General features: G+C 38.6%; 1 protein-coding gene across 1 annotated transcript; it reads left to right on the top strand.

The window, feature by feature from the left end:
- Positions 1 to 615: 615 nt before the first annotated feature.
- Positions 616 to 2,865, top strand: LOC131145026 (putative pentatricopeptide repeat-containing protein At5g40405). The gene has a single exon (XM_058094053.1). The coding sequence runs from the start codon at positions 803 to 805 to the stop codon at positions 2,648 to 2,650; it is 1,848 nt and encodes a 615-aa protein (XP_057950036.1). The 5' UTR covers positions 616 to 802; the 3' UTR covers positions 2,651 to 2,865.
- The last annotated feature ends 11,256 nt before the right edge of the window (positions 2,866 to 14,121 follow it).

The raw sequence follows: 14,121 nt of genomic DNA, 5'->3' as shown, positions 1-14,121 counted from the left end.
TGATTTTGCATCTCGAAAAATTAGGAAAATTAATTTTAAATAAAAATAAAAATTAAACTAAATATAAAGAGGTTATAATTAAAACATTTGCCTAAGATCCCATATTGTGAAGAGTCAACCTTGTCCATGAGAATTGTCGCACATTGAAAAATTAAGTGGAAGATGAGTGGATACTTGTATACATGGATGGACACAAGAACTTTTGGATTAAAGTAGTGCCTGCTCATATTGTGAAGAGTCAACCTTATCCATGAGAATTGTCGCACATTGAAAAATTAAGTGGAAGATGAGTGGATACTTGTATACATGGATGGACACAAGAACTTTTGGATTAAAGTAGTGCCTGCTCATATATATATATATATATATATATATATATATATATATATATATATATATATAAAGCTGCATAAAGGCTTTCAATACTAACATCTAGTTTCATATTTATTTCTCCAAATTTCTTTTAAGTACAAGTTATTTGAAAATTTAAGGAAAATAAATAAGCTTATTTCAATTTTTATGTTATTGTGAAATACAACCTATGATTATGGCGCACAATAAATTTTTAAAAAATAGAAGAAAGCAAAAGCAATGTAATAATGTACATGCGTTAATACTATGCCAGTACGTACATTTTTTTTTTGGTCATAAAAAAAATCGAAGAGAAGAATCGAACGGACGCATCGGCTCGGCATTTGAAAACGCGGGAAAATCCATCGAGCTGCAAATCGTCGTAAACCTTTTGCAGATAACGTGATGGATCTTTATCACCGTTCACCATCTCTGCTTTAGCTGCAGATTCATGAGCTCCTTAAGATGTTTTGCCAAACACCCAACAATTTCTGTGGTAGGATCATGCTCCAGCCTCAGAGAGATCCAGCAAATCCACACCCAGTTGCTCGTTAATGGCGTCCTCAACGACCATCACCTCCTCTCCCAATTTGTAGCCGCTATAGCGCTTAATCACCCAAGTAATCTTGACTATTCCAGTCAAGTCCTGGATCAATGTGAGAATCCTACTGTCTTCGCCTTGAACTCCATGATCAGAGCACACTCCAAAAGCGCAAACCCTCAAAGAAGTTTCTACTTCTACAACAGAATTCTTCATTCCACCCACAATCTTTACCCTGACAATTACACATTCAATTTCTTGGTCCGGACGTGCGCACAGCTTTTGGCACGTGAGACTGGTCTGTCCGTTCATGCCGCCCTTTTGAAACACGGCTTTGAGCATGACCCGCATGTTCACAGTGGTTTGATTAATATGTATGCCGAATTGGGTCGCTTGGACTCCTCAGTGCGAGTGTTTATGGAAATTTCTGAGCCGGATTTTGTGACCCAGACAGCAACTGTAAGTGCTTTAGCGAAATCTGGCGATGTTGATTTTGCACGGGAGCTGTTTGATAAAATGCCTTATAAGGACCCTATTGCATGGAATGCAATGATTGCAGGGTATGCACAATGTGGGCACTCGAGGGAAGCTTTACGGTTATTCCACTTAATGCAGATGGAGGGTGTAAAGGTTAATGAGCCGTCAATGGTTTCGGTTTTATCTGCATGCACCCAGCTGGGTGCGTTGGATCAGGGGAGATGGGCCCATGCATATATAGAGAGGAAAAATCTCCACATGACTTTGACTCTAGGGAGTGCACTCGTTGACATGTATGCAAAATGCGGGAACATGGATAAAGCCATGGAAGTCTTTTGGGGATTGAAAGTGAAGAATGTATATACATGGACTATTGCCATGGGTGGGCTAGCGATGAATGGTGCTGGTGAGAAATGTCTTGAGCTTTTTTCCCTTATGAAACAAGATGGTGTTCAGCCCAATGAAGTCACATTTGTTTCAGTTTTGAGGGGTTGTAGTGTGGTTGGGCTGGTTGAGGAAGGTCGCAAGCATTTTTACTCGATGAGTAAAGTGTATGGGATTGAGCCCCAGCTAGAGCATTATGGGTGCATGGTTGATCTGTTTGGCCGAGTTGGACGCTTGGATGAAGCCTTAAACTTTATAAGTAACATGCCCCTGAAGCCTCATGCTGGTGCTTGGGGTGCTTTGCTTAATGCTTGTAGAATCTATAGAAATATGGAATTGGGTGAGCTTGCCTCGAGAAAGTTAGTAGAGCTAGAGGCAAAAAATCATGGTGCTTTTGTGCTTTTGTCAAATATATATGCAGAGTCCAAGAATTGGGATAGGGTCAGCAATGTGAGACAGATAATGAAGGCTAAAGGAGTGAGGAAGCTCCCTGGTTGTAGTGTTATAGAAGTAGATGGTGAAGTTCATGAGTTTTTTGTTGGGGATGAATCCCACCCAAGGTATGGTGAAATTGAGGAAATGTTGGGAGAGATATCAAAGAGGCTGCAATTATCAGGGTATGTGGCAAACACGAATCCTGTGCTGTTTGATATAGAAGAAGAGGAGAAAGAGGGTGCATTGTATAAACATAGTGAGAAGGTTGCCATTGCTTTTGGTTTGGTTAGTTTGAAGGAATGTGTGCCCATTCGGGTTGTGATGAACCTAAGAGTTTGTTGGGATTGCCATGATGTTACGAAAAGAATATCCAAAATTTTTAACAGGGAGATTATTTTGAGGGATAGGAATAGGTTCCACCATTTTAAAGATGGGGAATGCTCCTGTAAGGGGTATTGGTGAAATTAATTGATGTACTCAATTAGCATTTGTTTGCAGTGAGAATAAGATGTGTATCACTTCGCTGGTGGTTCAAGTTGCCATGTTGTTTTTTTATTATCTAAGATATCTAAGATCTTAGAGAGATTCTTGTGAGGAATTAGCAAAGGTTTTATAAGCATGTGAGGTTCTGGCAAGGACTACTTGTGAAACAAATTAATGAGCTAGCATTTTATTTATTTTGAATAATGATTATTAATTTTCACTTGCCATTGTTTAAGTTTCCTTTCACATTTTACAGAGGGTAGAGCACAATGACCTTAGGTGATTTTGAAGGCAAGGAAATTTATTTTGCAGTTCTCAAGGGAATATAGCATGGGAGTTCTTGAGGGTGAGAGATGAAAAGTAAATGTGTCTCAAACAAGGTATAGCATATGTTTGAGCAGCTTTAATCCTAATGATGTTGAAATTCTCCATGATGAATCTTGACTTGAGCACAGCAATCTAAAACTCTGTAGAACTAGGACTGGGATTGCTATGGAAACCTTGCATGTGCCTCCACAACCATATCCTGAGCACATGCACCACAAATTCGACCTCCTGCAAGGGATAAATGCAAAACAAGTAAAAATCATTTTAAATTTTAGAAATTAGTAACCTATGATAACATGCCACTTTTTTGAATAAAAAGATAAATATAGAAGTATGTATAACACTGCTAAGTATTTAAATTCTAAGTGAAAAATGAGATATCAAGCGATTCATTGGATTAATAGTTAACCATCATCCTTCTCTGTTTGTTTTGAAGTAATATTTGCCATTGTCCTACAATGAGTAAATGGTGGGAATGGTCCCTTCTGAAGAATTTCTGTTGTTGAGGATTTTCTGGGTGTCGCGAAGTGTGAACACAACTCACAAAATGTCATGGCTGGCAGTTGAAGCAATTTTGCGACAGCTAGGTTGCAGCTAATAACTCTCCGAGCTTCCATTGTAATCATAGTTCATTGGTTATGTTGAAGACAGAACAAATTCCACACGCATGCAGAGCCTTCTGTGGTCTTACCACTGCTGAAAATTATTTTCTGTCTGGTTGACACTTGAAAATAAGAACAGTTAATTATTTATTTATGAAGATTTGAAAACACACTTGGGGATCAGGAGAACACATTACGTGTTTGAGGAAGAACCTGAATGATGTTTTGTTTCCCCATTCTTTAGAAAATTACTGCTTCATCTGATGCTTGTCACTGTTTTCTCTCTGTCTCTCTCTCTAACAAGATCTTTGTTTGTTTATTCGTGTATGTTTTGATTTAGAGATCAGTGAAATTGTTAGGTGATGCTTGCATTGCCGGATCTGGGAAGAAGGGATTTAATAGCAGCAGTTGTATAATGAATCAGAAGTTGGCATATTCAGAAGAGTTCCCAATATATGAATAAATGGCTATTATGGGAAAACAAGTTTTATCTCCAAACTTAAATATGCGCTGCATAAAAGGATCTTCATGTGTGTCGAGGTAAGTAGGTGACAGGATACCCATATTTGTGGTCATTTTAGTAGTTCCTTTCGTTTCTATATATTGCTGCATATTGTTGACTTTTTGTCCTTTCAATTGACAATAATCTTATAACAGTACCCTTGATCCTTACTTTCAGGTTTACTCATAATTTGTATTGGGCTTTTGCGTTTGGACACCAACCAGAATTTGTAGTGTAAGTCCACATTTGGGCTTCATAATTTATAAGTGGATGCCCTTGTGATTTTCAGTATTGGTTGACCTAGTGACTCCACATATGTAGTGGATCCATCATGCGTAATTGTACCCAAAAACAATCTATAGGACCCAGTGGAGTTTAATTTTTATGGATTACAATGTACAGACATGTTTCCTCTCCAAGGTTCCTGTTCATTTATAAAAGTTATGTTGAAAAGTCCAAGTCATTTACCAAATCAGCTGGGCTTTTCAATTAAATTATTCTTTGAATCCCCCATCCTCCCCCAACCCTAACCACCCCCCATTCCCCACCCAAAATACGCGCACGATGCTGTGAAACCCCTACCTCCATTCCTCTCATTGAGTAGGTCGCATTAGGAAGAATTCTGGATGCCTGACCTCACTTGCAAGCACCATGCTTTGGTAATATTGGAGAAGTTGTGCAGATGTCCTAAACCATTTAATCTCATTTAATCTTGAATCTTTAACCTTGCAGATTTTTCACTTTCCTTCTTAGCTGAATAAAGTTTTTCTTGAGATCTTGAAGCAGCATGTAGAAAGGAGATATCAAATAATCTGTCACATCCTTGATAGCATGTTCAAGAGGAATAATTTTGACAATATGAGGTCATAGTATCATCACAAAAACCATAGTGATCTCGACAAAAAAAGTTGGTCTTACTCAACTTCCATTTTGGACAAGAAAGTTCTGATGGTTAACTTTCCCATATGCACAACCACTCAACCATTCAGACACACTTCACGATATTGTACTGCTAAATCTGTCTAGAAGTGGCTGTGCAGTCTGTTTGTGAGAATGAGTTGTGCATCTTGTGTGCTCTTTCCATTTGATGTAAAAACCTCACTCAAGAATTGGAAATATTTTATGTTTGAAATTTTAGTGACAGATTGGAGAATTCAAATCTGGTGGATGTTGTAAAGACAAACTTTAGTGAAATAAATGAGTTTTTTGTGTGGAAAAACTTCAACTTCACACTTTGTGACTATCAATAATTAGGAATGTGAGGTTCTATAATTTGTTGCAAACTGACATTGAACATTGTGCCAGATTTTTTTACTCAACTAGCATGAACGATAGCAAGTACCAAGATTCTTTTTATATTCTTATGACAGTAACATAATTCAACTTGAAATGCTACTCAGGGCAATAGCAGTAACGATAGTTGCAATATATAATGATTAACGTATTGTAATCTCTTTTAGGATGATTGTAGCCTTTAAGGATGATGCTTTTTTTAACAAATCTTATCTATGCATACCATGGCACTTATCTTGTATTTTTTTTTTTTAAATAAATTGAAAGCCCTTGTGTTGACTCCTTGTGCACTATGTTGGCTTCTTTTGAATGGGTATCTTTTTATTTGGTTTTCCGAGATTGCCAACTTATGAGAACTTTTATGTATAACCGTATCTGAGTTGAATTGAGTTAATTTGACACACTGGGATTTTAACTCAACTTTAACTTTGTTGATCTTATAATTATTGAACTCAATCTTTACGTAATTATGCTCAATTTATTTATAAATATAAAAAAGGGCAGTCTAGTGCACCTTGGTATGTGGGGATTGGGGAAGAGGTGGACCACAATGATATTATATATTTATTAAAAATATAGAATATATAACATCAAGTATTTTCTAAAACATAGAACATTTAATATACATACAAATAATAAAATAACCAAATCTCATATTAGGCTTGCATATAGTATTACAAAACTCAACTCAACTAATCAGGTTGCTTAAGTAGCTTGGGCTTGGTTTGAACTCAGATAAAGTTAGATTACAAAGTGAGTTGAACTTGAGTATTCGTGCGCTTAAACCCTTACTTCTATGCTCAAAACTATAAAAATTCTATAATGGGAGAATAGTTTTATGTTATTTGTTCACAATTTGTTGTCTCAGACAAAGCTGTAGTTGCTTTTATGAGTTTTTAAGGGGACTAACTTCTATAAGTTTGCTTTTATTGATTCTTGCTGCATAACATCATGTTGTTCTAAGCATCTTTCATTTTTTTTTCAGGGTGTGGGGGAGCTTCATCAAGCTTGTAATTGTTATGAAATAAGAATACAAGTTATCTATATGATCCAATTTTTGCAGTTGTTATTTTTGTTGTGTGTGTGTGTGTGTGTGAGAGAGAGAGAGAGAGAGAGAGGGACTAGCTTCTGCTTGTGTCACCTCCTCTGTGTGTGTGCATAGTCAGGATGGCCAAAACAAGCAGTATAGGTAATGGCGAAGGTTCCCTGTTAAAGAATATGCAGGAAAAAAGTTATCAACAAACTGTGTTTAGTTTTACATTTAGTTTGCAAATGTTGTGGTTGTACCACCTCCTGGCTGTTTATGCCAATACAGGTATCAAAGGTTCTGTATTTTTTTGGGTGGTCATGTGCTTGTACAAGTCCCCCATAGGGCAGGCTCTCAACCAAACTTGGCAAAGGTTCTCTATTAAAGAATATGGTCGAAAAAAAATCAACTGTGTTACATCTCTCTTTAATGGCAGGTTTATTTTCCTTGATTTGACGGTGGACCCTAGTCAATGGCCCTTCAAACTTGGAGTTGAAACTTCATTGTGAGGGATGATGGCTGGAAGAGCTATTGTTATTATAATTATTATGTTATTTATTAATTGTTACTCAGGGGGTATTGGTCCTCTTTATTTCTCCAATCTTGAAGGGCAAGGATTGGGACCCCAACCAACAAACTAGATTGTCAAATGTCAATGCACTTCTCTTTGGGGTGGCTTACAGCTATTAGTTCAGAAAATTTTTCTTTCTTTTGTTGTTTGTAAATTTTCCTTCTTGGTTTTTATAACATCAGGCATTTAAAATTGTGATAAAGAGAAGCAAAAGTTCCTTTAGAGGCTAAAGTTGTTCCTAATGAAGTGATAACAAAAAGAGATCTAAAAGTATGTCACAGGAGTTCTAGTGATTTGAAGGTGTTTGTCTGTTTCCTCCTTTACTTTTTTTTTTTCCTTGTCGTTTTGCTTCTATTGGGTGCGCCTGTTGTGGGGTTCTTGCTATTGGTTTTATAATGTAATCGTTAATATATTACATTTGACAAAAAAACAAAATAGTGTGATCCACCTTCTGGATGATTCTTCTTGGTTGGATTCCCCATTAAGACCAGTTGTTCATACTGTTAAAACTGTTGGTTTCACCAACAAACTGAACTGCTATTGTACACTTGCTTTTTAGTGAAATGGTGGGTGCTGTTCTTTGGGGCCGCTAATAGAGAGTATATGTGAACCCTGCAATATATGGTGGAGAAGACTTCCTATTGTAGTTCGTATGCATGTAATTACCCGATTTACCTGTCCACACGTGCACAATCTTTAGACGGCTCCTCAACTTGGATCTGGATGGTACATTAGTTGCCATTGTGGAATCTGTTAAGCTCAGACCAATCTGTCTACACGGGCACGGTTCCCCAAACTTGGATCTGGATGGTACATTGGTTACCATTGTGAACTCTGTTAAGCTCAGTCCACGGAATCCTGCTTGACCTCCACCAGTTAGTATAACTTTTTTTTTTTTGTCTTCTTTTGGTGACTTTTTCACATCAGGAAGCTATCTATGGGTGTATTGTTGTCTTTGTCTGCCATATGGAGTGCTGGTAGTTTTTATTCGTGTCAAACTAACCTTACATTTTCCTTTTCCCCTTGGTCAACAGAGGCTTGGAGCGCTTACCTGTCATATTCAATAGGAAGTGGGTTCTTCCTAGGACCTAGTAGCATGCACATCTCGCGTGGTGGCATGTGCAAGGTTCGGGGGACAGAAGACCTCTCTTCGTGATGGCTGACTGCCCGCAACAGTTTAGAGACACAGACATGCTCAAAGTCCTTGGTTGTGGAGGTGTCTAATCATCCGAGATGCACTGCTTGTGGGACTGCCTTTTTTTTGTCCTTGGCTCCTTGCCACCAGCTTGGTGAACAAGCAACCGAGCTTCAAGGCCAATTTGTGTTTGAACATATGCTTCTTTCCTTGGCTTTTTCTGTCATTGGCATTTAGCAGCATGATGAGCACAAACTTTGAATGGCACTTCCAAGAGCATCCAAAGGATCATCTGGAAGACTACGAAAAAAGAGAGAGTATTGTTCAGAAGATGTGGGGTAATTTTGTTGCGTATCTTGTAAAAATAATGTGGCTCAATGCTACATTTCTTTCTTTCTAGCTGCCCATTCTGTTTGTATTACGAACGTTCCAGCTTGTCTCATTTCATTCCCATGTTTTATTAGAGAGCGTGGCTGTTATTAAGATTTCGTTTTACTGCTAACTAAGAACCTAAACGCTACTAGGATATGGTTGGATACGGACACTATACTGTGGCATTTGTTTGGGGGGGTAGAATGCGATGGTAGGCATTCAGATGCCTATTCTGTTTATCATTTTTAATGAGAATTTATATTCTCATAAGCATTTAAGTTCCCTGAAAAAGCCACATTTGTTGGAATTTGGATTCCATATCCTTATGTTGTGAGAATGTGCTTTCGTAATTGTAATGATATGATAATACCTTAGTTCTTATTAACAATGCCAGCAAGATCGTTTTGATGAGGAATAGAATAATCTTTTTCATCGGAATTAAACGTGCATACGATAGTATTCTTGATGTTAGACATCTAAATATTTGTCAAAATATCTAGATATTCACAAGCCAAATATCATCAGAGGGTATGTTTGGTACAATGGTTGCAGCTGAGAATTACTATTGCAGCTTTTGGGCAATTAATATTTTTAAGGCATATTAGGGCTACTTTGTGAAGAGATTTTTTTTTTTTTCTCCATTAAAAAAAATGTGATCTTTTTTTTTTTTTGGATTACGCACCGGGTATTTACGCATCCATTTTACGGTCCACTTGACTAATCTTGCGCCCCTTGAAGTTGACCCCACAACTTCATAGGGAGGGTAAATTCAGGAGTCTAGAGGCGGAAACGAGTCCGGGAGGGTTTGAACACTTGATCTCGTGAGAGGCACTCCCGCAACCCGCACTACCACTTGAACCACACCCTGGGGGTCAATGTGATCTCTTTCTTTTCATGAGGTCCATTGGTGTTGTTCGTCAACGCAGCAGAAGCTTTACACAATTTCACGAATCAATTAATAAACAAGCAGTGCAATCACTCAATGATGAATAATGCGGAATAAGCAATCACTCAACAATGAGAATCAATAAAAGTAATAATCAGAGACACAAGATTTACATGGTTCGACAATTTACCTATGACCACGGGAGTAGCAACTGAATTTTCACTATCAATAATGGCAAGCTTACAATTATGATTACAAAGTATGATTATATACAAACCCTAAGTGTACAGGAACCTTAGATCCTATCTAAATAATCTCTGTAGCAATCTTCGGAGGAAAATCCTTCGACCTCCCCAATCTACTAACTCCAAATTCAAAAATCGTAACTTGTGCCGAACGAAACTGTCGACGGTTTGAAGCCGAGAAGAATCCTTCTGCACACTACCTGAAATTGATGGTTACCCCTCAGCTCTGAAACCGTTAAGCACACCGTTGTCGGTTTTCATCCTGTAGACTTTTATTTTATTCCTCGCTTCACAATGCTTTTCCGGTGCATGAATTTCGCTCAAAATATGAGCCACAAATCTAACAATCTCCACCTTGACAAATATTTACCACTTCGGAAATTCGAAAGCAAGATTGCTACTCCACCTGAGACAGTAGATTGGGCCCGTCTCCCGTTTAGTACCTAGAGACATTGATCCAATCTAAGCAATGGTTGAACTTGTCTGTTATGACCAACTTCTTCAGCATATCAGTCGCATTGTCAAACGTATGAACCTTCGCAAGTAGAAGTTCTCCTGAAGCAATTAGTTCCTTGACGTTGTGATACCACACATCAATGTGTTTTGTCCTCGCATACTACAGCTGATTCTTCACCAAGTAGATGACACTTTGACTATGACACTGCAGTTGAACTCCACCTTACTAGATACCCAGCTTCCTAACCAATCCATTAAGTCATAATGCTTCCTTGCCAGCCTCAGCTACTGCCATGTACTCCGACTCAGTAGTAGATAAAGCTACGAGTGATTGCACCATAGACCTCCAATAAATAGGTCCTCTCACAAGGGTAAATATGTACCCTGTGGTAGACCTCCTGTCATCCAAGTCTCCTGTGTAGTCAACATCCATGTACCTTACCATTGATGAATCACTCTATTGTCCACTGAACATGATGTCATATTTGGTTGTACCCCTCAAGTACATGAGAATCCTCTTGACTGCATCCCAATGTTGTTGACCCGAATTCAAAAAGAACTTGCTCACCACGCTGATAACTTGTACCAGATCTGGCCTCGTACATACCATGACATACATCAGACACCCCACTACATAGGCATAGGGTACCTTCGACATATCACGAACCTCATCATTTGTCTTTGGGCACTAGGCGGTAGATAGTATGAAATAACTCGCCAACGGTTTGCTCACTGGCTTAACATTAGCCATGTTAAACCTTTCTAACACCTTCTCCACATAGCTGCCATGAGATAACCATAGTCTTCCTGCAGCTCTGTCTGGGAAAATATCCATGCCAAGTATCCTCTTGGCTGCACCCAAATCTTTCATGTCGAACTCTTTTTCCCAATAGAGTCTTCAACTGATTTACCTTGATCATGTCTTTAGCAGCAATCAGTATGTCATTAACACATAACAACGGAAATATGAGAGACCCATCCTCAAGACTTATCACATAGACGCAACAATCATGCTCACACCTCCTGTAGCCAAAACAGGTCATATAGGCATCAAACCTCTTATACCACTGCCTCGGAGACTGCTTCAGCTCGTAAAGTGACTTCTTCAACTTGCAGACTAAGTGCTCCTCCAGATCACCATGGAGGAACATCGTCTTTATGTCCATTTACTTTAGTTGCATATCATGTTACGCCACCAATCCCAACACTACCCTGATGGAAGTGTGCCTAACCACAAGAGAGAAAATTTCATCATAATCTACTCCTTTCATTTGTGAGTATCCCTTTGCTACCAAGTGAGTCTTGTACTTCTCTTTTTTCTTTTCTAAAACTGTTTCTTTCTTCTTGTATACCCACTTGCATCCAATCACCTGCTTCCCAACTGGAAGCTCTACCAAGTCCCACCTCTGGTTTTTATGCAATGATTCAATCTCCTCCACCATAATGTATATCTAGGTACCTTTCTCCTAGTTGTGCATGACCTCCTGAAAGGTAGTAGGATTCCCGCTACTAGTGATAAGTGCATAAGACACCAGATCATCTCGTACCTGGGGGGTTGCCAAATGATTTTTCTAGGTCTATCTATAGCTATGTTGTGATGCGGCTGCTAGTCATTCGAGCTAGAACTCCCTGTGATCTGAAAGCCATCATCTCCACCCTAAGTTTTTGACTTCACCTGTACCACTAGCTGATCTCTCGAGCTACAACTCCCTACATTTCTACCATGAGTCTCCAACTCCACTTGAATCGCATGCTCGTTGCTGCTGCGATTTCCTAGCACCTATTTTTTTATTTCCTCCTAAGTACGTTGCAACATGGTTTTCTCATTGAAAATTACGCATTTCTTATATCCCAAAAAGATGCACCGTATAGACTTCGTCTCAAGCTTAGATCTCTCCTCACAAGGAATGTGCCCATAAGCTGGACACTCAAATACTTTTAATCCAGAATAGTCTGCCTCATTACCTGTCCGCACCTCCTCAGTAACTTTCCTATCTTGTGATGCCCTTGGTAATCTGTTTACTAAGAAATAAGCAATACTAACCGCCTCGGCCCAAAAATTCAAAACGGGCACAATATGCAACCTGAGGCACCGAGCCCTTTCAGCTAGGGTTTGGTTCATCCTTCGACCACACCATTTAGTTGCGATATTCAGCGTACTATGAAATCCCTCCTTATGCCATGCTGCTCGCATAACTCTTTGAAACTCGAGTTTGTGCATTCAGTTCCATTGTCTGTCTTGAGGAACTTGATCTTTCTCCCGATTTGGTTTCCCACCTCAGCTTTCCACAGTTTCAAATTGACAAGCGTCTCTGAATTGTGTCGCATGAAGTAAACCTAGACCTTCCATGACTAATCATTGATGAAGCTCACGTAATACACATGTTGTAGGGACCCGAATATGGAAAATAAATAAAGAAAAGAGAAGAGAAATTAAAAAAAAGGATAAAGCAATAGAGCTCGTCGACGAGGCTCCATTACTCATTGATGAGGTTTCTTTTGTGGCTCAGTGACGAGATGCCGGAGCTTGCTGACGAGGAGTTACCGAGGGATTTTCGGAGATTCTAAAATCTCAGGCTCATCGACGAGGTCACCTTCTTGGCTACAAGCAGCCTTCTTTGGCTTGTCGACGAGAACTCCGACTTGTTGATGAGGTTGGTCAGGTCAACTTAGTTATAAATATAATATCATTTTCTTCTATGCTAAGTTATCCCATTCTCTCTCTCTCTCTCTCTAAAGCTTGAACCAACTCTCTCTCTCTCTCTCTCTCTCTCTAGGATTTTGTGACGTCTGTTGCCAAAATCAACAATCCAACATCACTATGTGGATTAGGAGGAGAATCTCTACAGTTATAGCGAATCAGATTTTCGATCTGAGGATTTTCGAGTTTTTACCTAAAATCGAGGTAAGGATCTGATTCCATTTCTGATTCGGTATATATGTAGTAGTCATGATTATAGTGAAGTAATGTTCTTTGGTTTTTACGTTTCGGGGATGCTGGGTTGTTTTGGATCAATCCGTTTTTGTGTTTCGATTTTCGGGATTAAAGTAAGGGGATTTGTTTACATCAATATTTTTAGAAAAAGAAACCACATGATATGTAGCTTGTATTTATATGTACTTATTGACTATTTATTTGCAAAGTTTTACTGGGTATAAATGTTGATTCTTACGGTTTTCACGATTTTACGATTTTGGCAAAAATGAGGTTTTTGGCATATGATCTCCAAATTTATTAAATTACTTTATTTGCACTAAAACTAGAGTAGGAGATGTTTGAAACTCTTAATAGCAGCAGAAATGATATTTTATGAACCAGTTTATATGAAATGTATAGATATGATCAAATAAGTGTGACATATGATTTGAATTGATTCTATACTGATTTAAGATGCATGTATATGAACTATGGGGACTAAGGTTCCAAGTGGTTATCAGAAATTGCAGAAAACAGGTGCTAGTTAGATACCTTGCCAAGTATGAGAAAAGGGTAAAACCGAGAGGTTACAATTTGATTTTTACCACAGTATGAATGAAAGTATGCATAAATGAGATTGTGAAAATACTTGAATTGAACAGGTTATTATGTTTTAATGCAAATTGTATATATGATATTGGGACCGCAGCTTGTCTTAATAGTATATGAAGCCTTAAAAAGCTTATATTATGTAGGCTCAGTACTGTTGCCAAAACAGAGGTACAGTGCAACCACATGTAGTTATTATTTAGTGTGGGTACCTAGTAGTAGGCTTGGTAAGAAGGGCCATTGGTCAAAAGGGATCAGGGTGGTGATGGCCAAGTTGGACTGCAGTATGATAGGATGCCTGACGGTGCCTGTACGTACAAGGCTCGATTAGTGTTTTCTTAGAGCACAACCTTTGCCGTAAGGAGTTACTAGCATAGTTATGATAGTTTCGAGTTGGACAATGTTCTAAATATGCATACACATGATTTAAAGACTTTACTGGGCAAAGTCATAGGTTTGAGTACCAGGCGGAGGGATCGTATAGTATATGGGCTTGTACCCTACCCTA

The sequence above is a fragment of the Malania oleifera genome, chromosome 12 (genome assembly GCF_029873635.1).
Source record: "Malania oleifera isolate guangnan ecotype guangnan chromosome 12, ASM2987363v1, whole genome shotgun sequence".
Classification (NCBI taxonomy): domain Eukaryota; kingdom Viridiplantae; phylum Streptophyta; class Magnoliopsida; order Santalales; family Ximeniaceae; genus Malania; species Malania oleifera.
This window is presented reverse-complemented; position numbering and strand designations above follow the sequence as displayed.